Consider the following 25,526-nt stretch of genomic DNA (forward strand, 5'->3'; position numbering starts at 1 on the left):
CTGAAAAATGTGGATCATAATAAACCCAAAGCAGAAAAAAAAAAAGTTTTTTTAAAGGCAACTTTCTCCAGTTTTCATTTTAAATGGGGGTGTCAAAGAAACTGTCATTTCCCAGAAAAGTCCATTATTTCTACATGGATTTCACCAACTGATGTGTCTACCTAACAGTGACAATGATGTCATCAGCGGACAGATGTGCCAGTTCCCCAAACACACAGCCACTGTCGGGAGCTGAGCACTCCCAATGACAACTGTTCCCAGGCCCCAGCAAATCTGATGTTTCTCCAGCTAAAACAGAACAAAACAACGAAAAGGAAACCTAACGGTCCTCTGGCTGAGGCTCCAGAGGCTCCCAGGAAGCGTGGTGCTCCAAGAGGAGGACTTGACTCCACATGCTGGTGGCTTCCGGAGGCTTTTAGGACACTACAGAAGTACATGTGACAGCACTAAACCAGGACGCAGTCGCCACTGAGCTTCAGCGGGTCTTGGCCCCCACACAGCACCACAGAGGGTCTGATGGGAAGAAGCAGCCAGACACACCCCTCTTCTTGTTTATAAGAGCTCAGCTTTCCTTGCAAGTTTCCTCAAAGAGAGTAGCAAAACCACTTAAGACAAATTTTCTTAAATTTATTCTTAATAACCAGCTAATCTGGAGTGAAATCATTCCTTAACTCTCCTATTATCCCATCAAACCCAATCATTCCCTCCCCTCACATCCGCCTCCCACCCCACATATACACACCCCATATACACATACCATGTACCCATCCCTCCTCTGTCCCTCTGACCATGCCCCAACCCACTCTGGCGTTCCTTTTTTTTTTTTTTTAAATATGTTTTTATTGATTTTAGAGAGAGAGAAAGGGAGAGAGAGAAAAAGACAACATCCATCAGCTGCCTCCAGTACCCACCCTGACCGAGACTGAACTTGAAACCGGGGCATGTGCCCTGACCAGTCATCAAAGTGGGAACCCCTTGGTGTACAGGACAATGTTCAACCAACAGGGCCACACCGCCCAGGGCTGGTGTTGCTTTGTCTCCCCCACCCCCTGGGCCCTAGGCCTTGAGACCTTGCTGTACAGACTGTAAATCTGGCCAACGCTGAGAATGGCAATACAAAGGAGCAACTGTGGGAACTGAGGGCTCAAGAACTGTGGCACTAGGTCTGGCCTCGAAGGTGCTGGCAGGGCCATTTTCCACAGGACACCCCATACATTTCAAAATGACAGAGGACAGCTCTAGAAGCAGTGAGCACCCAAGAAGGGTGGTCTCCAGGAAAGAAACATAGCAGAAATGAAACCACCCAGACCACAGATCTGCAACACTTGCCATCAAATATTCCCTCTAAAATCCTTATCATTCCTTCCCAAAAGGAACAGAAATGGGGGAAGGGGATGAGAAAGGGACTGGAAGAGAGGAATGAAGGAAGGGAAGGAAACAAAGGAGAGAAGGAGGGAGAGAGAAAGGATGCCAGTTTGCAATTCTACTCTGGGGTAAAAAGTGTAGTTACGAAATGGCTACTCCATACAGATAGAAATCTGAGGTTCAATCCCAGTTTCAGGGAGCAGGATTCTCAGGTGGGAGCCAGCCCTAGAAGCCTTCCACGGAGAGTGTGTGGTTGAGCGCGTAGGCATCGCTATCCTCTTCCTCCAACAGCAGCTTGTCGATGGTCAGGGAACTGATGGGTCTCCTGGGGTCTTCCATGTCCTGAAGGACTGGCTCAGGGATGGAGATGGGGAGCTGGACAAACTGGGGCCCGGGCAGAGCTGGGGCCGGAGGCTGGTACTGCAGGGTGGAGGTGGGCAGCGTGGACAGGGGCTGAGGCCACGGGAAGTAGGTGAGCGGTGCCTGGTGCTCTGGGCCCTCCAGCTGGGGGCCCACTGTGGGTGTGGTGGCACTTCTCGTCTGCATGGGGGAGACACAGGATTGAGGGTTAGCAGGCCTGGAGGATTCACTGCCATCCTTGTCCTCTAGGGGATCTGTTTCCCTTTAACTAGGTTCTTTCCTGCTGTCTCACTCCAGGGGGCTCCACCTGCACCGACTCTGACAGGAGAGGCTCACACACTCTGTATCCCTTACTCTGTGACTCACCAGCTCTAAGTCCTTGCTCATGTTACTTCCCCATCAGAAGCCTATTTCATTGAATATAAAATGCATCCCAACTTCAGAAATACTAAAATCAATGAAAATACTCTATGCTAAACAATAAGCCTGTCGCATAGCATAGTAGCTGTATCACAAAGGTGGCACAGTGCTACCCACAAATAAAGATAGTCCTGGCTCCACACAGCAGCAGCAGCACACTGAGGTCCCCTTGGGCTAACAGAACACAGCTCACTCACCTCTCATGACCTCATCACCTCTCATGACCCCATCCTATGTCAGCTGGGCCCCTATGGCCATTGCAGAGACCTCTAAACATCAAGGTCATGCTCCCAGGTACTCTGCAAACAATGCCTCTCACCTGCACAGGACCACCCTACAAACCCAGGTCAAGCCTCATAGAGAGACAGAGTATTCTTACTATTCTTACTATCTCCCATCGCTGAGGAAGCAGATGGAAGAGGAATGTCTCTGCATGGAATGATGTGTGACAGGCCAAAGTCTCCCTCTACCACTCTTGCCTTTCCTGTCATATTTCTCTTTGGTTGCCACCATGTTTTGAGACTAAACTATTATGATTATTTAGGAAGAGCTTATTTCAATGACCTAGAGACCTTGTTACAACAAAGATTCCAGTACAGGGCATCAGGGGTGGAGCCTGTATTCTGCAGGTCTAATCAGATCCCAGGTGATGCCCATGTGGCTGGTCCAGGGACCAAAGATTAAGTAGCAAAGCTTAAGGGCTTTTCCCTATGGAATGATGGAACTGGAAAGGGTCTCAGAGGCCTTTTGGCTTCCCAACAAGGGCTTATTATTTTCAGTATTCCAAAAACCCAATGGAAACCATTCATTTTTGAGTTACAAACCTGTGCAGGTCAACTACAACTACAGGGTTTTTTGCTCAGGGATAGAATTACAGCAACCCAGTACCATAACAGGTCTTATCTCCTGATGATCAGGAGTGCCCACTGGGTAACTCTAACCAGCTTTGATAGTCAATTTACAGAGTGGCAAAACAAATAAATTATTTCTTAATAAATATAGTTTGTTTGATACACAGAAACTTTCAAAGCAGGAGGTGGGAATGATGAAAGGATAAATAATGAAAAGAATCCTTGGTCATGAAATGGTTGGGAACCATTATATCTGCCACCCCCACTCCCACCCCCAGCACTCTGATATGCAAATGAGTTAGTTGCCTGGGAGAGGGGTTGAATTAACTCCTTTCTATCTACCACCTTCCAGGCCCCACAACTAGTTTGTGGGTAGTCAGATGAGCATGGGGTAAGAGGGTTCCTGCAGGCCATGCCTGGATGAGACTTGAAGGGCAAGGGCATCAGGATAACACTTAACCCTTGAGGGAAATGCAGGGGTCTTAGAGAACCAAAGCAAGCTTCATCATCAAGGGTTGGCTGTACAATTACTCATGAGGCCCCCGGTCCACCTCCTGTTTTCTTGGGACTAAAGCTGGACACAGTTGTAACCAGAGGCCTTTTTCCTCTGAATACTTGGGGGAGAAGTGTTCACATAAAACTATTTCTATTCCTTCTTCCATTCCTGGGAATAGGCCATTCCTTTCCTATCGGGCCCTTGAAGGCAGCCCTTGGTTAATGTTGGTTGACTTTGAGGCAATTATAAAAACTAGCATTAATCGAGTGCTTTCTGTATGCCAGGAACTATGCTAAGCCCAGGAACTATGCTGAGACCTCTACAGGCATCATCCCATTAATCCTAACATCAACTCTCTTGTTAGTATTCCCATTTTACAGATGAGGACACCAAGGCTCAGAGAAATTAAGTCACCTAGCCCAGGGTCAGGGATTTGAATCCAAGCCATCTGACACTATAGGTATAATTCAAAAAATTACCCTACAGGTGGGCCAGATTCCATCAAAAGTACAGTTTTCTGAAAACGTGTATCACCTATTGCTCAGCCTAGAAATTTCTGGTAAATCCCATTGTTAAGTGAATGATCACCCATTAACTTATCTGACTAGAAAGAAAAGTCTGGCTGTGGCAGGAGACCCCATCAAGATCTCACGTAGTAACCTATTCACTGCTTACAGGACAGCAGGGATGTTTCAGGACAGAGAAGCAGACATCCCAACCCTGAGGAGCACTGGGCATGGCAAGGGAGGCCATAGCCTTCTTGGGGAGGATATTTTAGGTCAATGGGAATGTGAGCAGGCCTCCCAGGAGGACGAGGTGAGTTTAGATGACCTAATTATCCTGGGAATCAGTAACAAGAAAGATCAAGAATCAGGAAGCCAGCCATGTTCTAAAAGAGTGTCCTAGACATGGGTTGGTTCAGCCCCACCTTTGAGTGACATACCGTGACATTAGTGATGAGTGGCTGGGAGGCGTAGGTCAGCACAGAGGAGGGCCCCACAACAGTGTAGCTGGGGCACACCGGCTGCACATACATGTCAGCTGAGTAAGGGCAGCTGACAGCTTCATGGGACACATACTCAGTGTAGGGTGTCCACGGGGCCAGGGGCTGGAGGGTGGCAGGGGCAGGCTGAGAGAGCCAGCCAGCACACAGGGCCCCCTCCTCCGTCATGGTGGAGGCAGCAACCTCCATGTCAAGGCAGGAAGGACCTGTGGGAAGAAGGAAATTATAGAGCTGCAGGGCCGCCAGATGAGGGGCCTGGAGGATGCCAGGGCTGTGGGGAGCGCTTACCCACTGTGGTGTACGTGGCCAGGGGCTGATGGGGCAGCACCACCTGGGGGGGGGGAAGAAGACCAGGGTCAGTGTTCAGCCATCTCCAACTCACCCCCTGCAGGAAATTTGCCCCGAGGGCCCCAGGGCAGGAGAGTATAGGGGAAAATCAGCCTTGTTAGAACAAAACACGTGCCCCATCCCAACCATCACCATCAACACTTTTGAGGGATTCCTGTTTCCATTTAGCAAGAAGGCTGTGCCCTTGGGGAACTGGTATTGTCTTCTTCCCAGGGGTAGGGGGATCAACTCGCACCAGGATGTGGGAGCCTTCACTCACTCAGGCGTTAGCTTTGTTCAGTGGGCCAGCCAGTCAGCCCGCATCCCTCATCCCATTTCATGAACGCACCAACCTGTTCTACCCTAAGTCCATTCTCCAGCAGCCACAACCATGGCTAGGGTTGCCTTCATGCCCCAGTGAGCATCCCATGGGGCAAGAAAGCACACTCCTGCCCCACCTCTCCCATCCCCACCCCCACGCACACTGGCCACAGTGGACCCCTCACCGCAGTAGGTGTCACTGCCGCCCCGCTGCTGGCATGGCCACGTTTCCTCCTCAGCAGTTCCTTCACTGGCTCCTTCACACGGACGCCCTGGTACGGCTGGGCCGGGGCCGGGGCTTGTTCTGGCACTGTGGCTGTGAAAACAGTGTCCCTGGGGCTCATCTCCCTTCTCAGTCAAGTCCCACTTCAAAGTGCCACTCTCCTCAAGGCTCTGCCTGCTCACCTAAGTGGCGTCTGAGCACAGAGGGCCACATGAGACTTCCTAGAATATTTCTCCCATATTGTCACTCCTCCTGCCCCAGCCCTCTGTGGCTCCCCTCCACCCAGACGATTAACACGGAGCCCCTTAGTCTAGAATGAAAGTGCCCAGAGGGTGATCCCAATGGGTGATCCATTTCTCCAACCCTGTGCACGCTGCCTGTGACATAAACCCTGACTCCAGACAGGTCTACCTAGACTTCTCCACATGTTCTTTGCCTGTCTCACCGCTTCATCTTTGCTTGAGATGTCACATGGTTGGGATTCCCTCTCACTTTTCTCAACCCCTTGATTCTTCCTAACCAAGACTGGTGCACCCTTCCTGGCCAACCCGTGCAACCTACAGAATTTGTTTCATCCTACTGTCTCTCAAACCTGTCCAGACCTACTTAGTATTCATCACAGGGGGCAGCAGAGGACAACGGTTAGAGCAGGGACTCTGAGTCAGATGGCACAGGCCTCTAGACCTTCCTCTGGGACATTTGAGCTGTGTGATCCTGGGCAAGTTACTATACCTCTCTGTGCCTCTGACCCTACAATTTCTTATTAAAGGAATGTTATAAGGAATCATTGACATAATAAATGGGAAGCATAGTATATGCTTAGTATAAAATCAGATACAGAGTAAGCATTCAATACATTTTTAGTCTGCTATGTAATAATTAGTTACCTTTTTCAGTGTCAATTTCTAATGCCCCTAACTAGATTCTAAACTTCTCAAGGTCAGATATTGTACCTTATTTCTCTAAACCTTCCCAAGTGGCATATTCATAATAAGCTTAGTAAGTTACTAGTATTTGCTGATTAATTGATTGGGTGGTAATTTAAAATGTGATGTCCGTCAATCATCTTCCCTTCCCCTCTCCTGGGCTTTTGGAATGGGCTAGAGCAAATGGTTCCCACTTTCTCCATGGCTCCCCCGGGATACATGACAAATACCCAATGGTGACCCACGTGCCCTGGGTCTCTAGGCTTGCTGCAGAGAGAAGTCCCCTCTGCCTTTTGTCATCAAAGCCGGGAAACTAAAGCATGGAGCTGAACAGGGCTCTTTCTGTCCTGGCTGAGCAAGTCCGAAGCAGCCATCACTCGGCAGTGACCATCTGCTTGCCCAGACAGTCCACAGCCGAGGGTGACAGGCAGCACTGGCCCTCAGGACTCATTATCATCCACCGATAAGGGCCCCAGGGACTGGACTCTGAATCAAAAGCCCGGAAGCCTGGGTATCTGTTCAACCCGGATCCGCAGCACTGCCCAGGCTGAACTTTGCTCGGTAAATACCCAGCTGATAAGCTCCCATGCCTGACTCAGCACCAGACCTCCATCTGTGCTCCAGGCACACACATGGCCTGTCCTTGGGGCTCAGGAGGTGGAGAAGGCAACAGGAAGTGGTGGGAAGGGGTGTCTAAGAGCCCCAGGAGTCAGAGCACCCCAAATTCAGATGCATTCGTGGGGGCTTTTTGACCTGGCCAAGTCACAATACAAAGTATAGGTCCCCAGGCCCTGCACCTGGAAAGTCTGGTTCTGGGGATTTAATGTTGGCCTAGGAATCCTAGGACCTAAAACAATCCCTCAGGTGATTCAGAAACTGTACCGAGATGAGAACCACGAATAATTCATTCCTGATCTAAGATAAGAAACTTCCTCCAACATCCTGATAGGAAATTAATTACCCTCTTTTTAATTTGCCCTGTCATAACAAGGGATCTCTACTGGTATTCATTCATTCTTCCAGGTATCCCTAGGCACTAGGAATACAGCACTGAAGAAGATAGGTGTGGCCCCTGCCCACAAGCATCTCGCAGTCCAGTGGGAGAGACAAGCACAAATGAAACATTCACAACTGTGAATTCAGCCGGAAACGGGAGTGCATAGCAGAGGGAGCCAGCCTGTTACCTGTGCTGTGCGCCATCACCTTTGTTCTAAGTAGCAGTGGACATGGGCCTGAGAACCAAAAATGCCTGTATTCAGATGACTTATTTAACATCCGTGGGCCTCAATTTTCTCATCGGTGAAATGGAGATTGTAACTCCTCTTTCACATAATAGTTGTGAAGATTTAACTAAAATAATACATGGGAAACTCCCCAAACCATATCCAGCGTATAGTAGATGTTAAAAACATGCTTTTTTCGCCTGGCTGGTATGGCTCAGCTGTGGTTCTGGCCTAGTCATTGATTGGGTGATAATTCAAAATTATCACTCAGGAACCAAGAGATCACTGGTTTAGGGCACACGCCTGGCCTCAATCCCCAGTGGGGGGCATGCAGGATGTAACCAATCAATGAATCTCTTTCATCATTGATGTTTCTATCTCTCCCCCTCCCTTCCTCTCTGAAATTAATAAAAATATATTTTTTAAAAAAACAAAAAATATGGTAACAAAACACTTTTCCTTGAATTGCTTTCCAATGAAACTCACAATTTATAATCCATTAATAGTGTCCTTATCTATAAAAAGAAGATAATGACGACGGTATGTACTTTGTAGGATAATTTGAGAATTTACATGTAAATACTTAGAATAGAGCTTGCACTGAGTAAGCACCAAATCAATGTGAGCTCATACAGGGTGAGACAAAAGTAGGCTTACAGTTGTGAGTGTGCAAAACACAGAGCTTATTCCTGTATTATTATTTATTAATTATTACATTATTTTCCATATGAGCAACTGTAAGCCTACTTTTGCCCCACCCTGTATATTCATGAGTAGTAGTAATAGTAGCAGCCCTTCCCAGCATCTGTAGACAGATACCAGGTCCCCTGTACAGTTTCTTCAGCTAGCTGTTTCTTAAATCCCTCCAAACCTTCTTTCTACACGCATTACTCTTGCACAAGTTCCACTTTCCACTTCCCCTTATGACGGGCGATGCCCAGTGCTGACCACAGACCCCAGGTGTGGCCTGACAGCTCAGAGAAGAGGACACCTGTCCTCCCACACTCTGCTTACTCATTCTCACGGCCACCCTCGCCACATCAGCTTTGTTCATCACTCAGACTAAACTTGTCTCTAACTGGGTTTCCAGCTATTCTTAAGTGCAAAGTGCAGCCTCAGGCATTCTGCCCTCAGAAGAAACTCGGGGCACAGGATTATTTGGGGGTCTGAGCACTGCAGTCACACTCTAGTTGGGGATAAGAAAGACTTGAAACCACAGGCACACATCGCAGACCAGATCAAAGAAAGGTATATAGCTAACCCTCCACCCTGCCTGAATTGCACGTACATTTCTGTGGGGGAAGAACCGAGACCCTGAGAACATGCCGGATCCCACTATCTCCCAGGAATGGCCACTTCTAACCCTTGGCCGCAACGTGGCCAGCTGGGCATTTCGAGGACCTTGTCAAGCAAAGGCTTCCTGCCTTCTGTTGTTTTTGAATCAATGAACAAAGAGGGCTTGGGGGAGGTGCTATGAGCAGAGGGCATCACCCTCTGATGTCTGGAGTTCCTGGAACCCACAGTGTCAACAGGTGTGCCCTGGCACAACCACCATATGGAGAGTAGTAACTATTGCAGTCACAGAATTCCCACGGCTCCCAGGGATCTCCTGACTGCCCACCTATGAGTCCACCACCAGCTGCCAAAGATTTCTGTACCTGACTGCAGGCGAGGAGGCTGCGTGACGGTGCTTCTGAGAGTATCTTTGCAAAGTGACCGTGAAATATCAGAATCTGAAGCCTCAAGACAATATCCACAGAAGCCCAACAGCCAAGTGCATTTGCAAGGTGAAAACTTGCAGTTGGTGCATTTCACACTGACCTTTGTAAAACAACAATAAACATTTCTAATTCCACCATAAATACTGTAATCCCTACTGCCACCAGCATGAGAAATGAGCCCAGGAATACAAATGTGGAAGAGGGGAAGCCGTTTGTCTGAAATCATGATTGCCTTGCCTTGGGACTTCTGGATCTTTACATCAAAGTAGCTTTAACAAAACAAAACCAGAATATTTAAAAAAAATGTAAGATTATTAAAATAATTTCTTAAAATAATAATAAAAATAAAAGAAGAGCCAAAGAAAATAAAACAGGAGATTGAAATGATGTTACACAGAAGATGAAAATCCAATTTCCCAAAGTAGAGTTGGCCAGAAATTTTAATAGCCCCCTGATCAAACTGCAGCTCCAGGTAGTACACCCTCAAAGCCTGAAGCTTTCTCACCATGTGTCCTGTGCTCTTGAAGGCCCTTCAGGTCTCCCGTGGTCATCCACGTCTCCATCACTGGGAAAAATCTTTTCACCTAAACACAAGCCTCTTGGCCTCTTTGGGAATCTCCCTTTTCAGGAGAACTTCAGCCATCCTGCCTTTCCACCACTGGAAATCAGTCACCAGTGGAGCCTGGAGGCAGTGGGCGGTGGGGGGGGACACACAAAACTCATTTACAGGAAAACCTATGAATTTGCCCCAATAAGGGCTTCTCTTTTCCAAAAAGAGCAATGAAAAAAATCTGAAGGTATAAAAAGTCAGCAGAGACATTTCAGTTCCCCCTGCCACATACCCGGACATGGCCCACATCACAAAAATAAGAGTTGTGCAGCTGCTGTTCCGCTGGGGAGCAGAGACCATGACAACTTCAAGCCAACGGGTCTCTGGCTACATGTAGGCACTGTGCTTGCTCTGCACCAGGCGTAAGGGACAAGTGGATTCTACTGATTTAAATAAACAGGTCCCTCCAGTGCCTGGATGAAGGCATAATAAATACCACTGAGGAAATATGCAAAATTGTCAGCACTTGTTTATTTAGTGACCCCATGCAAACTGCATCTATGCCAAAGTGAGGAAACTGCTGGGCTAAGGAGGTAGGTCCCTCCTAATGGCCCCGAGCAGAGCCCATACATACCCTGTAACTGGTCCCTGTAACTTCTCCTCTGGGAGGCTTTCAAAGAGCCCTCTTCAGACAGGTGTTCCCTAGAACTGCCTTCAAGATGCTCTTGAAAGAAGTCTCTCCTCCCTCCCAGCCACTGTGCTGTTACAGATTTCCCAGGAGCCATCCGAGCCCGCACGTACAGTTGGGACTGCTGCTTTAAGGGCTGAGTGGGATTCAGAATAAGCCCACATGTTCCTCACCAGGGGGCCAGGAAGAGGAACCTGTCCCACCCATCTTGACACTCTAGCTCTCTGAAACTACTTTCCATTCCCAACTGATGGTTGAACCTCAAGGCTGCAGCCACACAAGGGCATTTTGAAAGACAAAACCCTCCTCCTCCTCCTTGCAGAAAGACATATGATACACTATTAATCACTCCAAGCAACCACAGTAAATATTTTTTCTCTTTTGCTACTGAATCTTCAGTATTGTTTTTATAAAAAGACCCAATAAGGAGAAATACAAATAATTTCCCCTTTACTTGTAGCAAACCAAACTCAAATAATTGAACAATAGGAATCCAAGCCGAGGGCCAACAAACTTGCCCTAGCTTCTAACTGAAAGCAGAGTCAGAAACGTTGCTGACACTTTTCACCTTAATGTAAAGAAACCTGTTTGTGTTCTAGGCCTAAGACAGCTGAGGACTCCTGGAAAGCTTAGCTCAGGTTGGCTAAAGGATTATTCAGATCCTTGATTGAAACACAAATGGGAGTGTTCTTCTTCTAGTGAAGGTCTAAGTGTCAAAGTTTTCAAATTTGTTCTTTCCATTCATGGACAATGGCTGATTTTTTTCCAAACAGGAAGAAAGAACTTGGGCTTTGGCCAGAATTAGGCTTGACACGCTACAAAAAAGGTTTTCCCACCCAATTTACACTAGATTGTAGTTTACTTTTTTTTTTTTTAATGTAGGCCAACAAAGAGATCTCATATGCATGTCAATGTGGGCTTTCTATTCACTATGTTTGAACTGAGAGGCCCCTGCAGCCAGGAAATAGCAACACTCTATATTCTAGCAATCTGGATAACACCCAGGCAGAGCGGGGAAAGGTGGTTTTAAGGAAGGTGCTCCAAACATGAGAAAGTAGAACCGCAACTGAAGTTTGATGTTGCTTGTAAGACTACTGGGACTGCCAAAGAGGAATAAGTCATGACATCTTCATGTTTCTTTGTTCTGACTAGAGAAAGGAAGGGTGCTTGCCCTCCCTGTGTCCCCATTGTAATAGGCATATTCCCATCGACCCCCAAAGAGCTCACTCAACAACATAGGTGGGTTATTGGGAAAGACTAAGGAGGGCCACAGACACTTGGGATTTCCCCAGAGCTTTAAGCAGGTCAAAAGGACCTACAGGGAACATGTGGATAAGAGGAGTCAGAGGAAGCTCAAGTACATTTGCAGTGACTACAGAGGATTTTTCAGTCTCAGAACCACAGGGCCCCAGACCAAAAGGATCTATGAGTCAAGTGATCCCTATAGAAAGGAAGCCACAGCCAGCCGGAACTGTTCACCCAGGATTGCACTCCTCTCAAATTGTTAGGCTTGCAGAGAGTCCATTTACCCACAGCCCACTCTCATCCACCAAGCTCCTGCCTTAGGTGTCCCCACTCTGCAGCCTCAGGATTACAGGAATTGTCCCAAATGTTCTAAATGTCCCACCCCCTGTATGACCTTGGACAGGGTTAGCCAAAAGAACTGTAGTGCGAGTCTTCAGACTCTTTCCTCACATGCACTGCTGCTGACGTACCTTTGCTCCAGGAGCTCTCAGCGCCTTTCATACCATGCACCCACCCTCCTTCCAAAGCTCCTGCAGACCCAAAAGACAGGGAAGGCTGTTGCCCTCTGCTCTCTACTCCCAGAGACAGTGTCAGTGTAATGTCTCTTCTCTGTGGAGACACGAGTACGTTGAATGAATGCATGCCAAGGGGCCATGTGTTTCCTGGTCATGACCTTAATTCCCAGGAACTCAAAAATAACCACACTAACCTTTGTGATGTTATGTGCCCCAAAAAGCCCTTGACACAAATGATTTCACGTGAGGCCTCACCACAGCTTCTGAAATAGGCCGGGGAGGTATCCCTCTTAACTTCTGTTTTACTGGTGAGGAAAGTGATGCTCAGAGATGTTGAGTGACTTCCCCAAGGATTTAAATAAATAACAGTGTCATCAACTAAACCCAGGACCTGTGATTCCAAACACCTGTGATTCCAAACAGGAATCATTGCCAGTCTGCTGGCAGTCTAGCATTGCCAGTCTGCTTCACTGCTTGCTTCCTCCCTACCCAGGGAAGTCATGTTTATTTCTCTGGGTAATACTGGAGGTCAGTCATCACATGGTCCCCTGTCCAATTCTAACCCTCCTCCTTCCAGTTGGAGTGTGGGCTTGGACCACCCAGATTCAGTCTTCCTTGATGGCCAAGAAATGGCATTTCCCAGGCTAAAGAGAAGAGAATAGTCCACGAGAAGCTTACTGGCAGTCTGCTCACATGAGCAGTGATGAGAACTGAGAGACCCAAACAATTCCCCGCAAAGTTTTATTTTTGGTATTTTCGACTGAAATGACAGTGGATAGGTCCACCTGAGAAACCAGCTGCATCTGCCGCCTTTTACAGAAACTGGCGTCACCAGAGCAGAAAGGGCTCCTATCTCAGATGCATCGTGTCCCAGGATGGGGGCAAGTCCAAGAGACCCCTGGCAGAGCATTCATTGAACAAGTACTTGCTGAGCAGAGTAAACTATGTCCTTGCTATCATGGAGCTTACTGTCTAGTCTAGTGGAGTGTATAGACTTAGTCAAATAATTGCAAACCTAGAATTACAAACTATGACAGAGCTGCATTTGCTTCAGAGTTGAAGTGTTCTGGCTGCACGAAGAGGAAAGAAGCATGAGTGTTCTGGCACCAATGCAGAGAGACTGCTCTGGGGCCAGGCTCAGCCCACATCAAGATATACAAAGTAGCCCCAGCCAGGGATCCTGGATGAACCCAAAGATGTTTCCACCAGCTGACCCTATCCTCTCCTGATTAGCCCACTGGGGAAGACCAGTTCTAGGACCTCAGATTTAAAGATGGAAATCAGCTGGTTTCAGAGGTTCTATACTGAGTCTCAAATATCCTGAAATTCATATTTTCAGGGGCTTCTGATTCACACTACCACTACCATCAATGAATCAGAGCCCACCTCCATCTAAGGATGTATGTATTTCAGTTGGGAGGGACAAAGCATCTAATGCAACCCTAAAATCCTTGACATTGAGAAGTGATAAAATATAGTTTGGGACTCAAGCAGACATAGTTTGGAATGGCTACTACATAGCTTATCACTGTGTAACTCCTGGCAAATCACTTAACCAGTGTGTGCCTCAGTTTCCCCATTTTCAAAATGAGGCAATATCCACCTCATTGGATTATCATGAAGAATATATAAAATTAACGTAGTTAAAGACCCAGTACATAATAGGTGCTCAACAAGTGGCTGATTCTCCTTTGATCTCAGCCAATAGTCCATGGTCCATCATTCACCAAAGAAGCATGCCTGTTACAGTGGCTCTAACTTGTTCCTCTCCTGCTATATCCTGATACTAAATGTCTCTATCCTCAATACACTCGGGGCCCTCTGCTGCCAGCAAGGCCTGCCGCAACCTGCCTTTATTGTTCTCCTAGAAGTCATCCCTCAGATACCTGGGCCTGATGTCCCCAAGTAGCAGGACAGCCCTGTTAGAATGCAGGGGGTGGCCAATGATGCTACAGAGAAACTGGTCAAATAACTCACTTGCAAATAGAAAAAAAGCCTGGATGGGAGACATCAAAATCCTGGCATTGGCCTCTTGTAAAGTTACCATAAGCTACACAGAAGGACTTCTTTCTTCAGAAGCCACCAGAGGATTATATTTGTGGCAGATTTGAGCTTTTAAAGGATTACCCCAAGATAAAGCATATTAGAGGTTTTTAAGTAGCAAAGTAAGGTGCATGCCCTTGTCCTGACATCAGCTGTGGCCCCTCAAGGAACCTGTATGTATCTCCAAAAGGATAGGGACATAGCCTTCTTCAAAGGCCTCTTCAGTGGTCAGAGAGGGGACTTTTGTCATCTGTTAGGGCAAGGCATACTTCTGGCTGACATATCAGCTTTATCAACAGCAGCAGGGATCAAAAAAAAAGGAAGAAAGGACTCACACTGAGAGCGTTGGTCCACCCATATCAGGGGTGAACCAACCCAAGGTGCCCACCCAAATTTTATAGCAAGGCAGCACCTGAGTGAGGAGGTGGAACAGAGGGGACTGATACTTCTTTCCTTGTTAGATCAAGACCTGTATCATGAATCTAGCATTGCCTGTCTGATAGAGAACAAGAAAAACTGATGTTAGGCATCTGGAGGAGAGGAAATTCAACTGCTTGTCCCTTGATTTTAAACAACACCTAGTTTGGAATTTTCAGGACCAAAAAGATTCATTTTTTAATCCTCACCTGAGGATGTGGTGTGTGTGTGTGTGTGTGTGTGTGTGTGTGTGTGTGTGTGTGTGTTTTTTAATTATTAATTTTTAGAGAGAGGGGAAGGGAGAAAGAGAGAAATATTGATCAGCTGCCTCCCATATGCATCCCAACCAAAGATCACACCCATAACCTAGGTATGTGCCCTGACCTGGAATTAAACCTGAAAGATGTTTGGTACATGGGACAATGATCCAACCAACTGAGCCACCCTACCAGGGCAAGACCAAAGGGATTCTTACAAAAGAAGTAAACTTTTCCTGAGACCCTCAGATATAGACCATTTCCTTGGAGGAAGGACTCTTCAAACTCAACATCAGCTGTGCATTTTGGGTCCAACCCCAGTTCGTGGTAGCTTGGGGTAGCTCTGATCATTGATTCATGATGTGAGATATAACTGCCAGTCAAGATGAGCTTTTTTGCTAGGTCTCTGGTTTACTAACCAATGTCCCCATGATTTGGGGAGATTCCCTTGTGAAGGACACTGGAGAAGTTGTTAGAATACAAAGCATGGGCCCTTGCCGGTTTGGCTCAGTGGATAGAGCATCAGCCTGTGGAATGAAGGGTCCTGGGTTCTATTCTGGTCAAGGGCACATGCCCCAGTAGGGGGCATACAGGAAGTAGCCAATCAATGATTCTCTCTCATTATTGATGTTTCTTTCTCTCTCTCCCTCTCCCTTCCTCCCTGAAATCAATAAAAATATATTTTTAAAAAATAAGTAAAAAAGAATATGAAGCCTGGGAAAGAAGTCACTAGGTCAGTGTTTGAGGAATGTATCCCCCTCCTAATTCACAAGATACCCACACAGACTGAAAACATGATCTTCGCAGCTTCAGCGCTTCATGGAGATAGATTTAACATGTTCCACAGTGACTCACTTTTCTATAAGAATGAGGTCCTTACCCTGGAAGTAACCAAGGACTTGTGACCAGCCGTTAGGAATCTTGCTGAAGGAGTGGAGGATTGGTTGAGGTCAGAGCTGTCAACCTGTGTAACTTAAAGAAACCTGAATACAGCCAAGATGCCTGTAGTTGCCAATAAAGAGAAGGAAGCAGAGGTATGAATGAACAGTCTGAGTTCTGATGTCCCCACAAAGCTTCTCCATTTTTATTTTTGTATTGGAGCTCTGCAATAGATTTTGTTTAAATAAAGCAATTTATGGCAAAAATGTTGTAGATGCCAACCTAGATATTCTCTGATTTTATTCCCATACTTTATGTCCTAAGATGCCTCCTTACTCCCAGTATCTATGCAAAGAGTCTAATTATCATTTATTCTTTTTTTTCTTTCAACATATTTTTATTGATCCCAGAGAGCAGAAAAAAGAGGAGAGAGAGACAAAAACATCAATGATGAGAGAGAATCATTGACCAGTTGCCTCCCACACACCCCACCACTAGGGACCGAGCCCAGGACCCGTGCATGTGCCGTAACTGGGAAATGAACCTTGACCTCCTGGTTCATATGTTGATGCTCAACCACCGGCCAGGCTGATTATCATTTATTCTTGAGGCTTCATATCCAATGCTATATCCTCTGTGGCACCTTCCTTAATTCCATCTTCACTTCCCTCCTGCTGAAGGTAATTTATTTTATTAGTTGAATTCTCTACTTAGAAATAATTATATGATTGGATAGATGCATGCATGCATGCATAAAGGGATAAAGAGATGGCTGATTTTCCTTGTACACCTTTCTTTCCTACACTAAAACTTGCTCCTATTTTTTACCCTCTTGCCTCCCTTTTTTCCTTTCTTTTCCATCTCCCCAGCATTTTTCAGTTCTGGAAAGTTATGTCAATCTTTGGACTCTTTCTCTCTTCTAATTAAATCTATGATTCTTTCCAGAGGACTGAAAAGTAATTCAGCTTCATCTAAGTGTGGTCAAATCCTTTTGGTCCCAACACCTGGTCTGAGAATGATTCTGGTTTATAATGCTTTGGCTACGTGCTCTTCCCAGAAAGCGATACTAATGAAACCATTACTAAGAAAAGAGGCAGCACTTTGCTGTTTCATTTTTCGGTATCATTTGTGCTATTTTTTGCATACTCAAGTGTCAGCCTCCTTGCAGCTAGATTATAAACACCTCAGTTCAATCTCCTAAAATAAAAACAAATACAAGCTTGCCAGTCAGTACCAGCCTTCGCCACCACACCGTACAGGGTTGCTAGGAAATTGTGGCTCAAGTTCCAAGTCTGGTCACAGAATGGTCCACTTAACCATTAGCCCTGGTCACTAACCTCACCCTGAATTACTTGAAAAGGCGTGTCCTGCTATTTCACAAGAAGTGCAGAATTCAAGAGGACACACAACTATAATCTAGAATTAGTTGCAACACCATTGTCCTCAGAGGTAAAAGTGAGAAGGAATGGGAAAATAAAAATAGTAATTAATATCTATTGAGTATTGACTTAATGCAACCACTGTAGTGCTCACCTATCACACCCTGTGAAGAACCATATTCCCACCAGATATGTAAGGAAATGGTCACAGAGCAGGCAAATGGACTTGCAGTATCATACATCAGGGAGGCATAAATCTAGGGTTCAAACTCAGGGCTGCCTGCCCCAGAGGCTATCTGTAAACCACTGAAGGCAAAGAAAGAATAAAGATGTCACTCTCTAATTCAAAATTAAACCCTACTCCCTATGCCTTGTTTTACACACACACACACACACACACACACACACACACACACACACACACACGGATACCCTGACTCTTCTGAAGTCTGATCAGTTCAGAAAAAAGGAGACATGCCAAGAAGGAAGCCTTGGCTCCCAGCACAGGCTGCCACACAGGACTCTCCATTCGTGCTGTCCAAAAAACAGGTGAGCTGGGTTATTTTGGGGAGATTCTAGGTCTTCTCTCCTTTTTTTTTTTTTTTTTTGCCCTGCATTGCAGCTAAAATATCTGCAAAGAGCCCCACCGAGGAGGTGTAGCAGCAGGGCAAAGACCTTATTTCCTTCAAAAGGTGAGCTGAAACACATGCATCAAAAATAAGTTTTCAATGTATTGAAGGGCATTTACATATATTTCCATTTTTCTTTATTCTAAAGTGCGTCAAACATCCTTTCAATTTTTTCCATATCAATATAAACATATACACAGAAAAGTACATTAAAATGTATATGGAGTTCAATAAATTATTATTAACTGGATAAATAGTTCAAGGAACAGAATATTGAGAATCCCAGACGTTTCCTTCATAGTCCCTCCCAAACATTCCTCTCTCGCCTCTCCAAAGCTTATAAGAATTATGGTTTCTAACATTGTACATTCGGGTTTTTTTTTATTTTTAACTTTACATAAAGAGAATAACCCAGTAAATAATTGCTTATTTTTGCATTATTTGGCTATAACTGTTGGATTCATTTATTTTTTACATGTAGTTATAGTCTAACATTTTTATTGTTATTAGTGTTTCATTGACATTATTTAGAGAGGATGGCTATTTGTGTGGTTATTGGTTTTTAGCTATTGTGACTAATAATTCCATAAATAGTATTGTATATGTGTATTCTTCCTATATATACTAATGCATTTCTGGTAGATACTGCCAGATTATATGTTATGTTCAAATTTAGTTAATAATGCCAATATGTTTTCTAAAATGTTTGGAGGAATGTTTGATCCACATTCTTACTAAACTTAAATGATCAAAATTTTTATTTTTAAGCATTTTGTTGAGTGTGAAGAGGAAACTCATTTATTATTTTACTTTCTATTTTACTGGAATTAATATAGTTTTATATAATTATTGTCCATTTTATGAAGTACCTTTTCATATTTCTTGCAATTTTTATTAGATCATCTTACTAATTTGTAATTGACTGTAACTGAAATTTTTCATTGATTTGAAAGTGTTCTTTACATATCTTGATAGGATCCCTTCTTTGTTTACTAGTATGTTTAATGAAAACATCTTCCCTTCTCCCCCAAAAAATAGGTGTTTAAGATATGAACAGACATCTGCCAGATGGTGCAATTTTTTATTTTTGTTTGCCATTGGTTCTTTGTCTAACACGGAAGGCCTGTGCTTTTACCTAAGCCCTGCGTGTGAGGCAAGAAGCAGAACAAGGAGACAAGGAGATGGGACAGCTTAGCAAGACAATATTCGGGGTCTGATTCACATGGTTTGTGTGTTGGGGGAGGAGCAATGATAGAGAGGTATGCTTTTTTTGCCTTTCCCTTTTCTTCTTCTTACTTCTCCAAAACACAGATGTGATGACTGGAGCTATAGTGGCAACTATGAAGCAATCTTGAGGACAAGAGCCCCATGCAAAGGAAAGCAGACCAGGAAGACAGAAGTAGCCTGGGACGCTGTGGGCACTGCAGAGACTCCATACAATCCTGCTCAGCCCACTACAACTTCTTTTATGTGAGAGAACATATACCACTGTCTTATTTAAATCCATACTGCTTCAAATCCCTTCACTAGCAACCAAATCTAATCCAGAGTGATCCAACAGAACATTTGGTACTCTGCAAGCATCAAATAAGTACCCAGTGGCCCATAGCTGATATTTACCCCTATGAAAAGGATTGAACATTTTCTGCTCACAGCAGTACAATGTGCAAAAGTGTATTAGAAGCCATCAATTTCAACCTCCAAGTCAGTCATTTTCACATTGACCACCCATTAGAATCGCCTGGGAGGCATCTGAAACTCGAATGCCTGGGGCAGTTTAAAGAGAACCGCCAGTTGGGGCCTAGGCATCAGTATTTCTTAAATCTCCCAGAGCATTCCAATGTGTAGCCAAGGTTGAAAAGTACTGCTCCAAGCAGATGCAAGAATCCCTTTTGTAAAACTAGGAACTTGTGTTTGAAAGCATATATTGATTTTTTATAAGTACTCATGAAAGCTCAGCAATTAGAGCTGGAAAAGGAGTTCAGTCAAGTTCAACCTCTTTGCCCTGAGCAGGGAAATGCGAGGCCATTTACAGCAGGAGCACTGGAGACCCAGAGCAACGAGGTGGCTTGCCTAAGCCCCACACTTACTAGCCATGGACTCAAAGTAGGATCACATGTTCTGCCTGCAAGAACAATGCTTCATCCACGGCTTCCTACAACCAGAAGCACAGGGTTCAGAGAAGGCCTTTTCATCCCAGGCAGGCCCACTCTTATCAAGCAATTGTTCTATAAAAATGCAAAAACTGGAATGTTGCTAAATATATCATAAAGATGAAAATTATGTCAATGATCAGAATCAATTGGCCAACTTTGGTTTGGTTGGCTCAAAGTGACAAATTGATGGACATCTTTATTTTGTGGAAAAATAAACTTTAGAAATAAGTCAGAGGAAAAAATAAAATCTAAACTTTTACTTAGAAAAGTTTAAAAGCAAAAATATACAGGACTTCTAATGAAGTGAATTAAATATCCAGATATTTAGCTGATAATTGTAGACAACCTTGGTTCTTTTTTGATCCTCACAACAGAACAGATTTGCAGCTTTGAACTGGAAGAAAGCTTTCAAAATCTCTGACTCAGGGACTTTCTGGGTGTAGAGGGAGACAAAGTTGGCATTTTTTTTATTTATTTATTTTTTTTTTTAGTAAATACAGAGAAAAGGAAGTAAAGTTCCCACCTTGAAAATCATCTGCTCTTTTACCAATTAATCTGTGTGCTTAGTACTTGTGTGTCACTTATTGAATCCCTGTGTGTCTTTTAGATCCCACTTGCCCTTATCAAGAAAACCACTGAATCAATCAATAAACTTGATAAGAAATAAAGGTGCTTATTAGGCTTATTAAGTAAGCAAAGGTGATAACAGGATAGAAATATTAAGAGGCACTCCACAGACCTAAATTACTTCTTGTTGTAAGTTTGCCTGAACTTATGCAGGAGAAAGAGTTCCAAAAATTACATGTATGTTATAGATTTTCCTTATCTTTGACTGCATTTTTAACTGCTTCAAAAGAGTTGGCCATTTAGTGCAACCCTGGAGTAAATCCGGAGGTCTATGCTAATGAGAATTTTGAGATCTTAATTTATCTGTCCGCTGAACCTCTGCCCTGTTCAAGTTGTCTAAAAGCAAAGGCACATCCATACCATAAAATCTGATATAACTATTCCCCATTCCTAAGGTGCCTCCTTGAGCACCACAGCAAAGAAATGTCAAAGCCAAGTCTATGGGACATGAAGACAGCCAGCCAACTCAAAGAAAATCAGTCAAGCCTGCCTTTCATCATCACATGGGTCTTTCCCTACACAAGTAACAACAGTAAAAAACAAACAAAAAAAATCAATTGTTCAATTCGTTCATTTTCTAACAGGTGGTATTGAGTTCATTATACACAATTTCATTGCTTTTAAAGAGGAAGTCAACCAAATCTAGTTTGGGCATTGTGCAAATCATTAATCAATTGACTGCAAGCTTTGTCTCCATTGGTGTTGGCTTTGGGAAGCCCAGGATATTGAGTGACCTAAAGAAGTGAATACCAAAAGAACCACCCAAATTAGTTTAGACCTGAGGTCAGCAAACTTTATCTGTAGAGGTCCAGGTAGTAAATATTTCAGGCTTTGCAGTCCATATGGTCTCTGTGGCAACTACTCAACTCTCCTGTTGTAGCAAAAGCAGCCCGTACAACATGTAAGCAAATAGATGCGTGTGTGCTCCTGTAAAATTGTGTTTACAAAAACAGGTGTGTTGGGACAGACCCCTTGCGTGCGGACCCCTGATTTAGACAGAGCCTGGGAAAACTATTTGTAAGATCCTATCACTCAAGAATATTTTGATTGTGCCCTTTTAACCATTCTAATCAAACTGTGGGAAAGGACAGACATGAAGGAATCTGCAGCAACCCTGATCACTCGAGATGGGTCCACGGAGGCGTCACAGGAGGGAAGGGCTCTCTCATCACTATCATTACTTATCAGGAGACTTGACGACATTCATTTAGCTTTGACAATATCCTGGTAGGGCAGTGATTAGAGCCCCCATTTTCTAGGCGTTTAAGAATATAAGGTGAAATAATTCAGTTGAAGAGCCAGTTTTCAACCCCAGACTCATCTCACTCCATCGCTCCTGCCGTTTCCGCTGCACTGTTAGTAAATGGCCTGAACAAGGGCTTCTTGTTGGGGTGGATGTTAGTGCTTCACCTCCAGATGGGACCTGCAGGACCAAGTGCAGAAGCCAGGGGGAGAATTTGCAGGTTGAGTGACTACTTTATCCAATTGATCAGTCAAGCAAAGCTCAAGTCCATGAATGGGGCTTGAAGATTTCCATTTCTATGTGCCAGCAGTTCTGAGCTGATCTGAACTAAAGCCCATGTTCACATTTAGTCCACAAAGGAGGGTCATGGGCCAGGTAGGGAGGAGGCAACAATTACAAAGTGAATGTTTTCTTAACCCTTTCCAGAACCTCATAGCACAGTCATTTCAGCTCATGCCTCCAGGGTGTTTTCTGAAAAAAGAAAGTGCCTTTTCAGCACTCTTGGTGTCTGATTTCAAGCCCTGCCCTTCTACCAGGTGATTCTAAGTGGGCTGACACATGCTGCCCTATTTTTACTGGTTTTCCCACTGGGTTTAGTCACCTTGGTGCCCTCAGGGCCCTAGACAAGGGCCTTACTTGGATCCAGGGTAAGAGCATGGCTCCGGTGCCTGGGGCCTTTCCTAAGTCCCTTTAAGGTGCCAAAGGACAATGAAAGAGAATCTTAATTATGTGCATCTGTCATGGAGAAAGTTTGCCCAGTTATTCCATGGATGAGCTCACAGTGCTGTCTCCCTAAGGATGGGGTTTTGTGGCCCCTGATTTGACCTCCAGGGTATAAGCAGAAAACATGTCTCTAGATCCCATCTTATAAAACTTCTAGTCTCTTAGGAGGAATTAAAGAAGAAGAAATGTAGTGTGTAACCAAGAGGGGAGAATATGAATGCAAGAAGCAGCCCCTGTCTCAGACACTGAAGCAAAACCAGAGCAATCAACATCATTTCCACAGCATCTCAGCTTACTAAGGGGACTCTGCAGAACGGCTATTACCTGTACCCCATTTTACATGGATAAACCTAAAAATTAAAAGTAAAAGGAGAGTGCCCTGCTCTGAGTAGATAGGAATCAAAGCAGAAGTCCCTCCAGGGGCTCACATATAACCCTCTGACTCAGCTCTGAGTGTAAGGGCATAGGGACCCACGGCAGCTCCCAGTAAAGACAGTGATGCCCACCCGCCCTCGGCCACAGGCACACCCATTGGGCTGCCTGCCATTGTCCCTGAAGGCCAGGGTCTTGCTCTGTCCTCCTCTGGTAGCAGTTACCCCCAACTCTCTTGGAAGGATTCCATAACTCTCAAACCCAAATTATAATTCATTTCTTTTTATTTTAAAAAAAAAATTGCATCTTGCCAATATCAAACAATGATGAGACTTCATGATCTGAGAGATTTTGAAGCCACTCCTCCATATTATGCATTAACCAGCTCAATTCCAGGGAGTTTACACAAGAAATAAAAGGAACAATGAATTGGTGATAAAGTGATTGTAAGTTATGTTTTATGTTTTAATCAATGAAGGTATATTTTCAGAACTTTAAGGACTCCAATAGAATATCTTTTGTAAAATAAATACACTCCCTAATTTATCTTTTTCTGTAAATCTAGATTTTCGTATATTAAGTTTGGTTGAGGTAGGGCATACCTGAATTCATGAAAAGGCATTTTAAAATGACCAATAGAGCCATTTTTTAGTAATACTCCTTTCTGGAGGAAGTCCAGATCCAAGCCCCAATAAGATTCAACTCTTATGAGGCCACTGAGTTGACTTTGTTATTTCAAGAAAGAAATGTTGTAGATAATCTCTGTATGATTTCAATTATTAGTAACACGAGTCTCTGTTCAGTCCCACATAATGGAAAATAAAGTTCACAGTTGTTCCATTCGACTCCAGGGATAAACGTAAAGGTAACAGATAAACCTGCTGTCTTTTTGCACCCGCCTTGCCACAGAATGGGAAGAATGACAAGAGGCAGGACAGTGCAGTGACAAAGCCACGCGTGACAAAGCCCACCTCCCACTGTCCCCCTGCGTCCACAGGCACAAAGCACGCCTGCCTGTCAGAGGCTAAGCGACTCAGAGAGAGGCAGGCCCACGGAACTGAACCGCGGGCTCCAGAGCAGCTGCTTATAAAATAAAGTCATTAAAGACCTCCCTGGCTTTCCCCTCCCAGCCCCAAACCAATATCACATTTGACTTTTGTTTTGTGAATCATAAACAGCCCTTTCTTCCCCACAGTGATTCATGCCCAGCAGCCGAGGGACCACGAGTCTTCCCACCTTGGCACAGTAGTTCGTTCCCCTCCAACCTGGAAAATCAGCATCACCCTGACAGGGTGCTTTCTCCAAGGCTCTGTCTCGCCCACCTCCTTCCTCCCTGCTCTCCTGGCTGGGACCCCAGACCCTGCTTCCCCCCCACCCCCACCCCTCCCAGTTTCAGACTAGCTGGTGAGCCCCCCCGCCCCTACCCACGCTGACGGGGCTCTGACAGCCACAGGCAAAGCACTTACATTTTTGCCAGAGCATGGCCTGTGACAGGATGTTGCCTTTTTTCTTTGAAGCAGACAGTTTGGCTTCTTTAATGTGAGACCTGGGTGTGCTTTCCTCCAGTGTAGCCACTGCCTGCTCTGGGCCGCTTCCTCAGCTTTTTAAAGGCCGGGTTCCCACTGCGCACAGCGTCATCACATCCTCCCCCCAGGCCCCGCGCGTCCTCAGGAGGCTGCCTGTCACCCACCCGCTCCCTCAGAGCCCGCCAGCTGCACACCGCTGGCCGGAGCCCGCCAGCTGGACCTGAACAGCCCCGGGCGCGCTAGGCCTTGGCCCTTCCCACGTGGCCACTGTGATGTGATCTGTGGTGAGTGGGAAAGGGTGAATGAGTGTGGCCTGTGTGCGTTGTGTGCCCAGTCCTCTGTGCCCCCACACAAACGAGGAGCCCCAAAAGACCCAGGGAAAACTCTGAGTTTGCTGTGGTCCCCCTCCAGGCTTCTACACCACCAGGATGTGAGCAGGGACTCAGTCCGCCATGGGCCCTGCTCACGGGAAATGCTATTCCCATGGGGGTCACTGGTTCTCACTTGCTGGAGGAAACACCTGTAGCCTCTTCAAGCCTCACTAAACAACCTCCTCATTCTTTTAATATTGCTTTTCTGTTGATTCCATTTTAAAACACAGCAGCCCCTCTCCTTGCCCCCCAGCCACCACCAAAATGGCATGTTTTACTCATGGTTAAGTAGGGAGACACTGGCTCAGATGGTCCATGGGCCCACAGAGGAGGCCAACTCACTCAGGGGGGAGAGGAGAGGACATCAAGCTCTCCAGCTGGGCTGGCTCCACAGTGGGAATCTGTGAACACGGCCTCTCTCCCAGGGCCCACCCACTTGTCGGCCTGAAGCTCCCAGAGGAAGGTAATGGGGTTCATCACCAGGGAGTGTTAAGGGTGTTAGGCTATGGGCTCCTTCCCAGTTTGGAAGCCTTCAGCCATGTGTATGTGAGGTCCACATGCTTGGGCCCCAGTGACCCACAGCTTGGGATCTAGACCACCTAGGGCCAACCTTGCTGCTGCGTCCCACGGCTGCCTCAGAGCCATCTTACACAACCTAGATTGGCTCATG

General features: G+C 45.5%; 1 protein-coding gene across 1 annotated transcript; it reads right to left on the reverse strand.

Annotated features, from left to right (window-relative positions):
* Nucleotides 1-1,590: 1,590 nt before the first annotated feature.
* POU2AF1 (POU class 2 homeobox associating factor 1) lies at nt 1,591-24,597 on the reverse strand (the record flags this gene model as incomplete). Its single annotated transcript, XM_080688437.1, is given in 7 exon segments — nt 1,591-1,905; nt 4,436-4,701; nt 4,784-4,826; nt 5,329-5,459; nt 24,426-24,546; nt 24,548-24,573; nt 24,576-24,597. Coding segments are annotated over 7 exon segments (924 nt in total).
* Between the last annotated feature and the right edge of the window lie 929 nt (nt 24,598-25,526).

The sequence above is a fragment of the Plecotus auritus genome, assembly GCF_963455305.1.
Source record: "Plecotus auritus genome assembly, chromosome: 9".
NCBI classification, from domain to species: Eukaryota; Metazoa; Chordata; class Mammalia; order Chiroptera; family Vespertilionidae; genus Plecotus; species Plecotus auritus.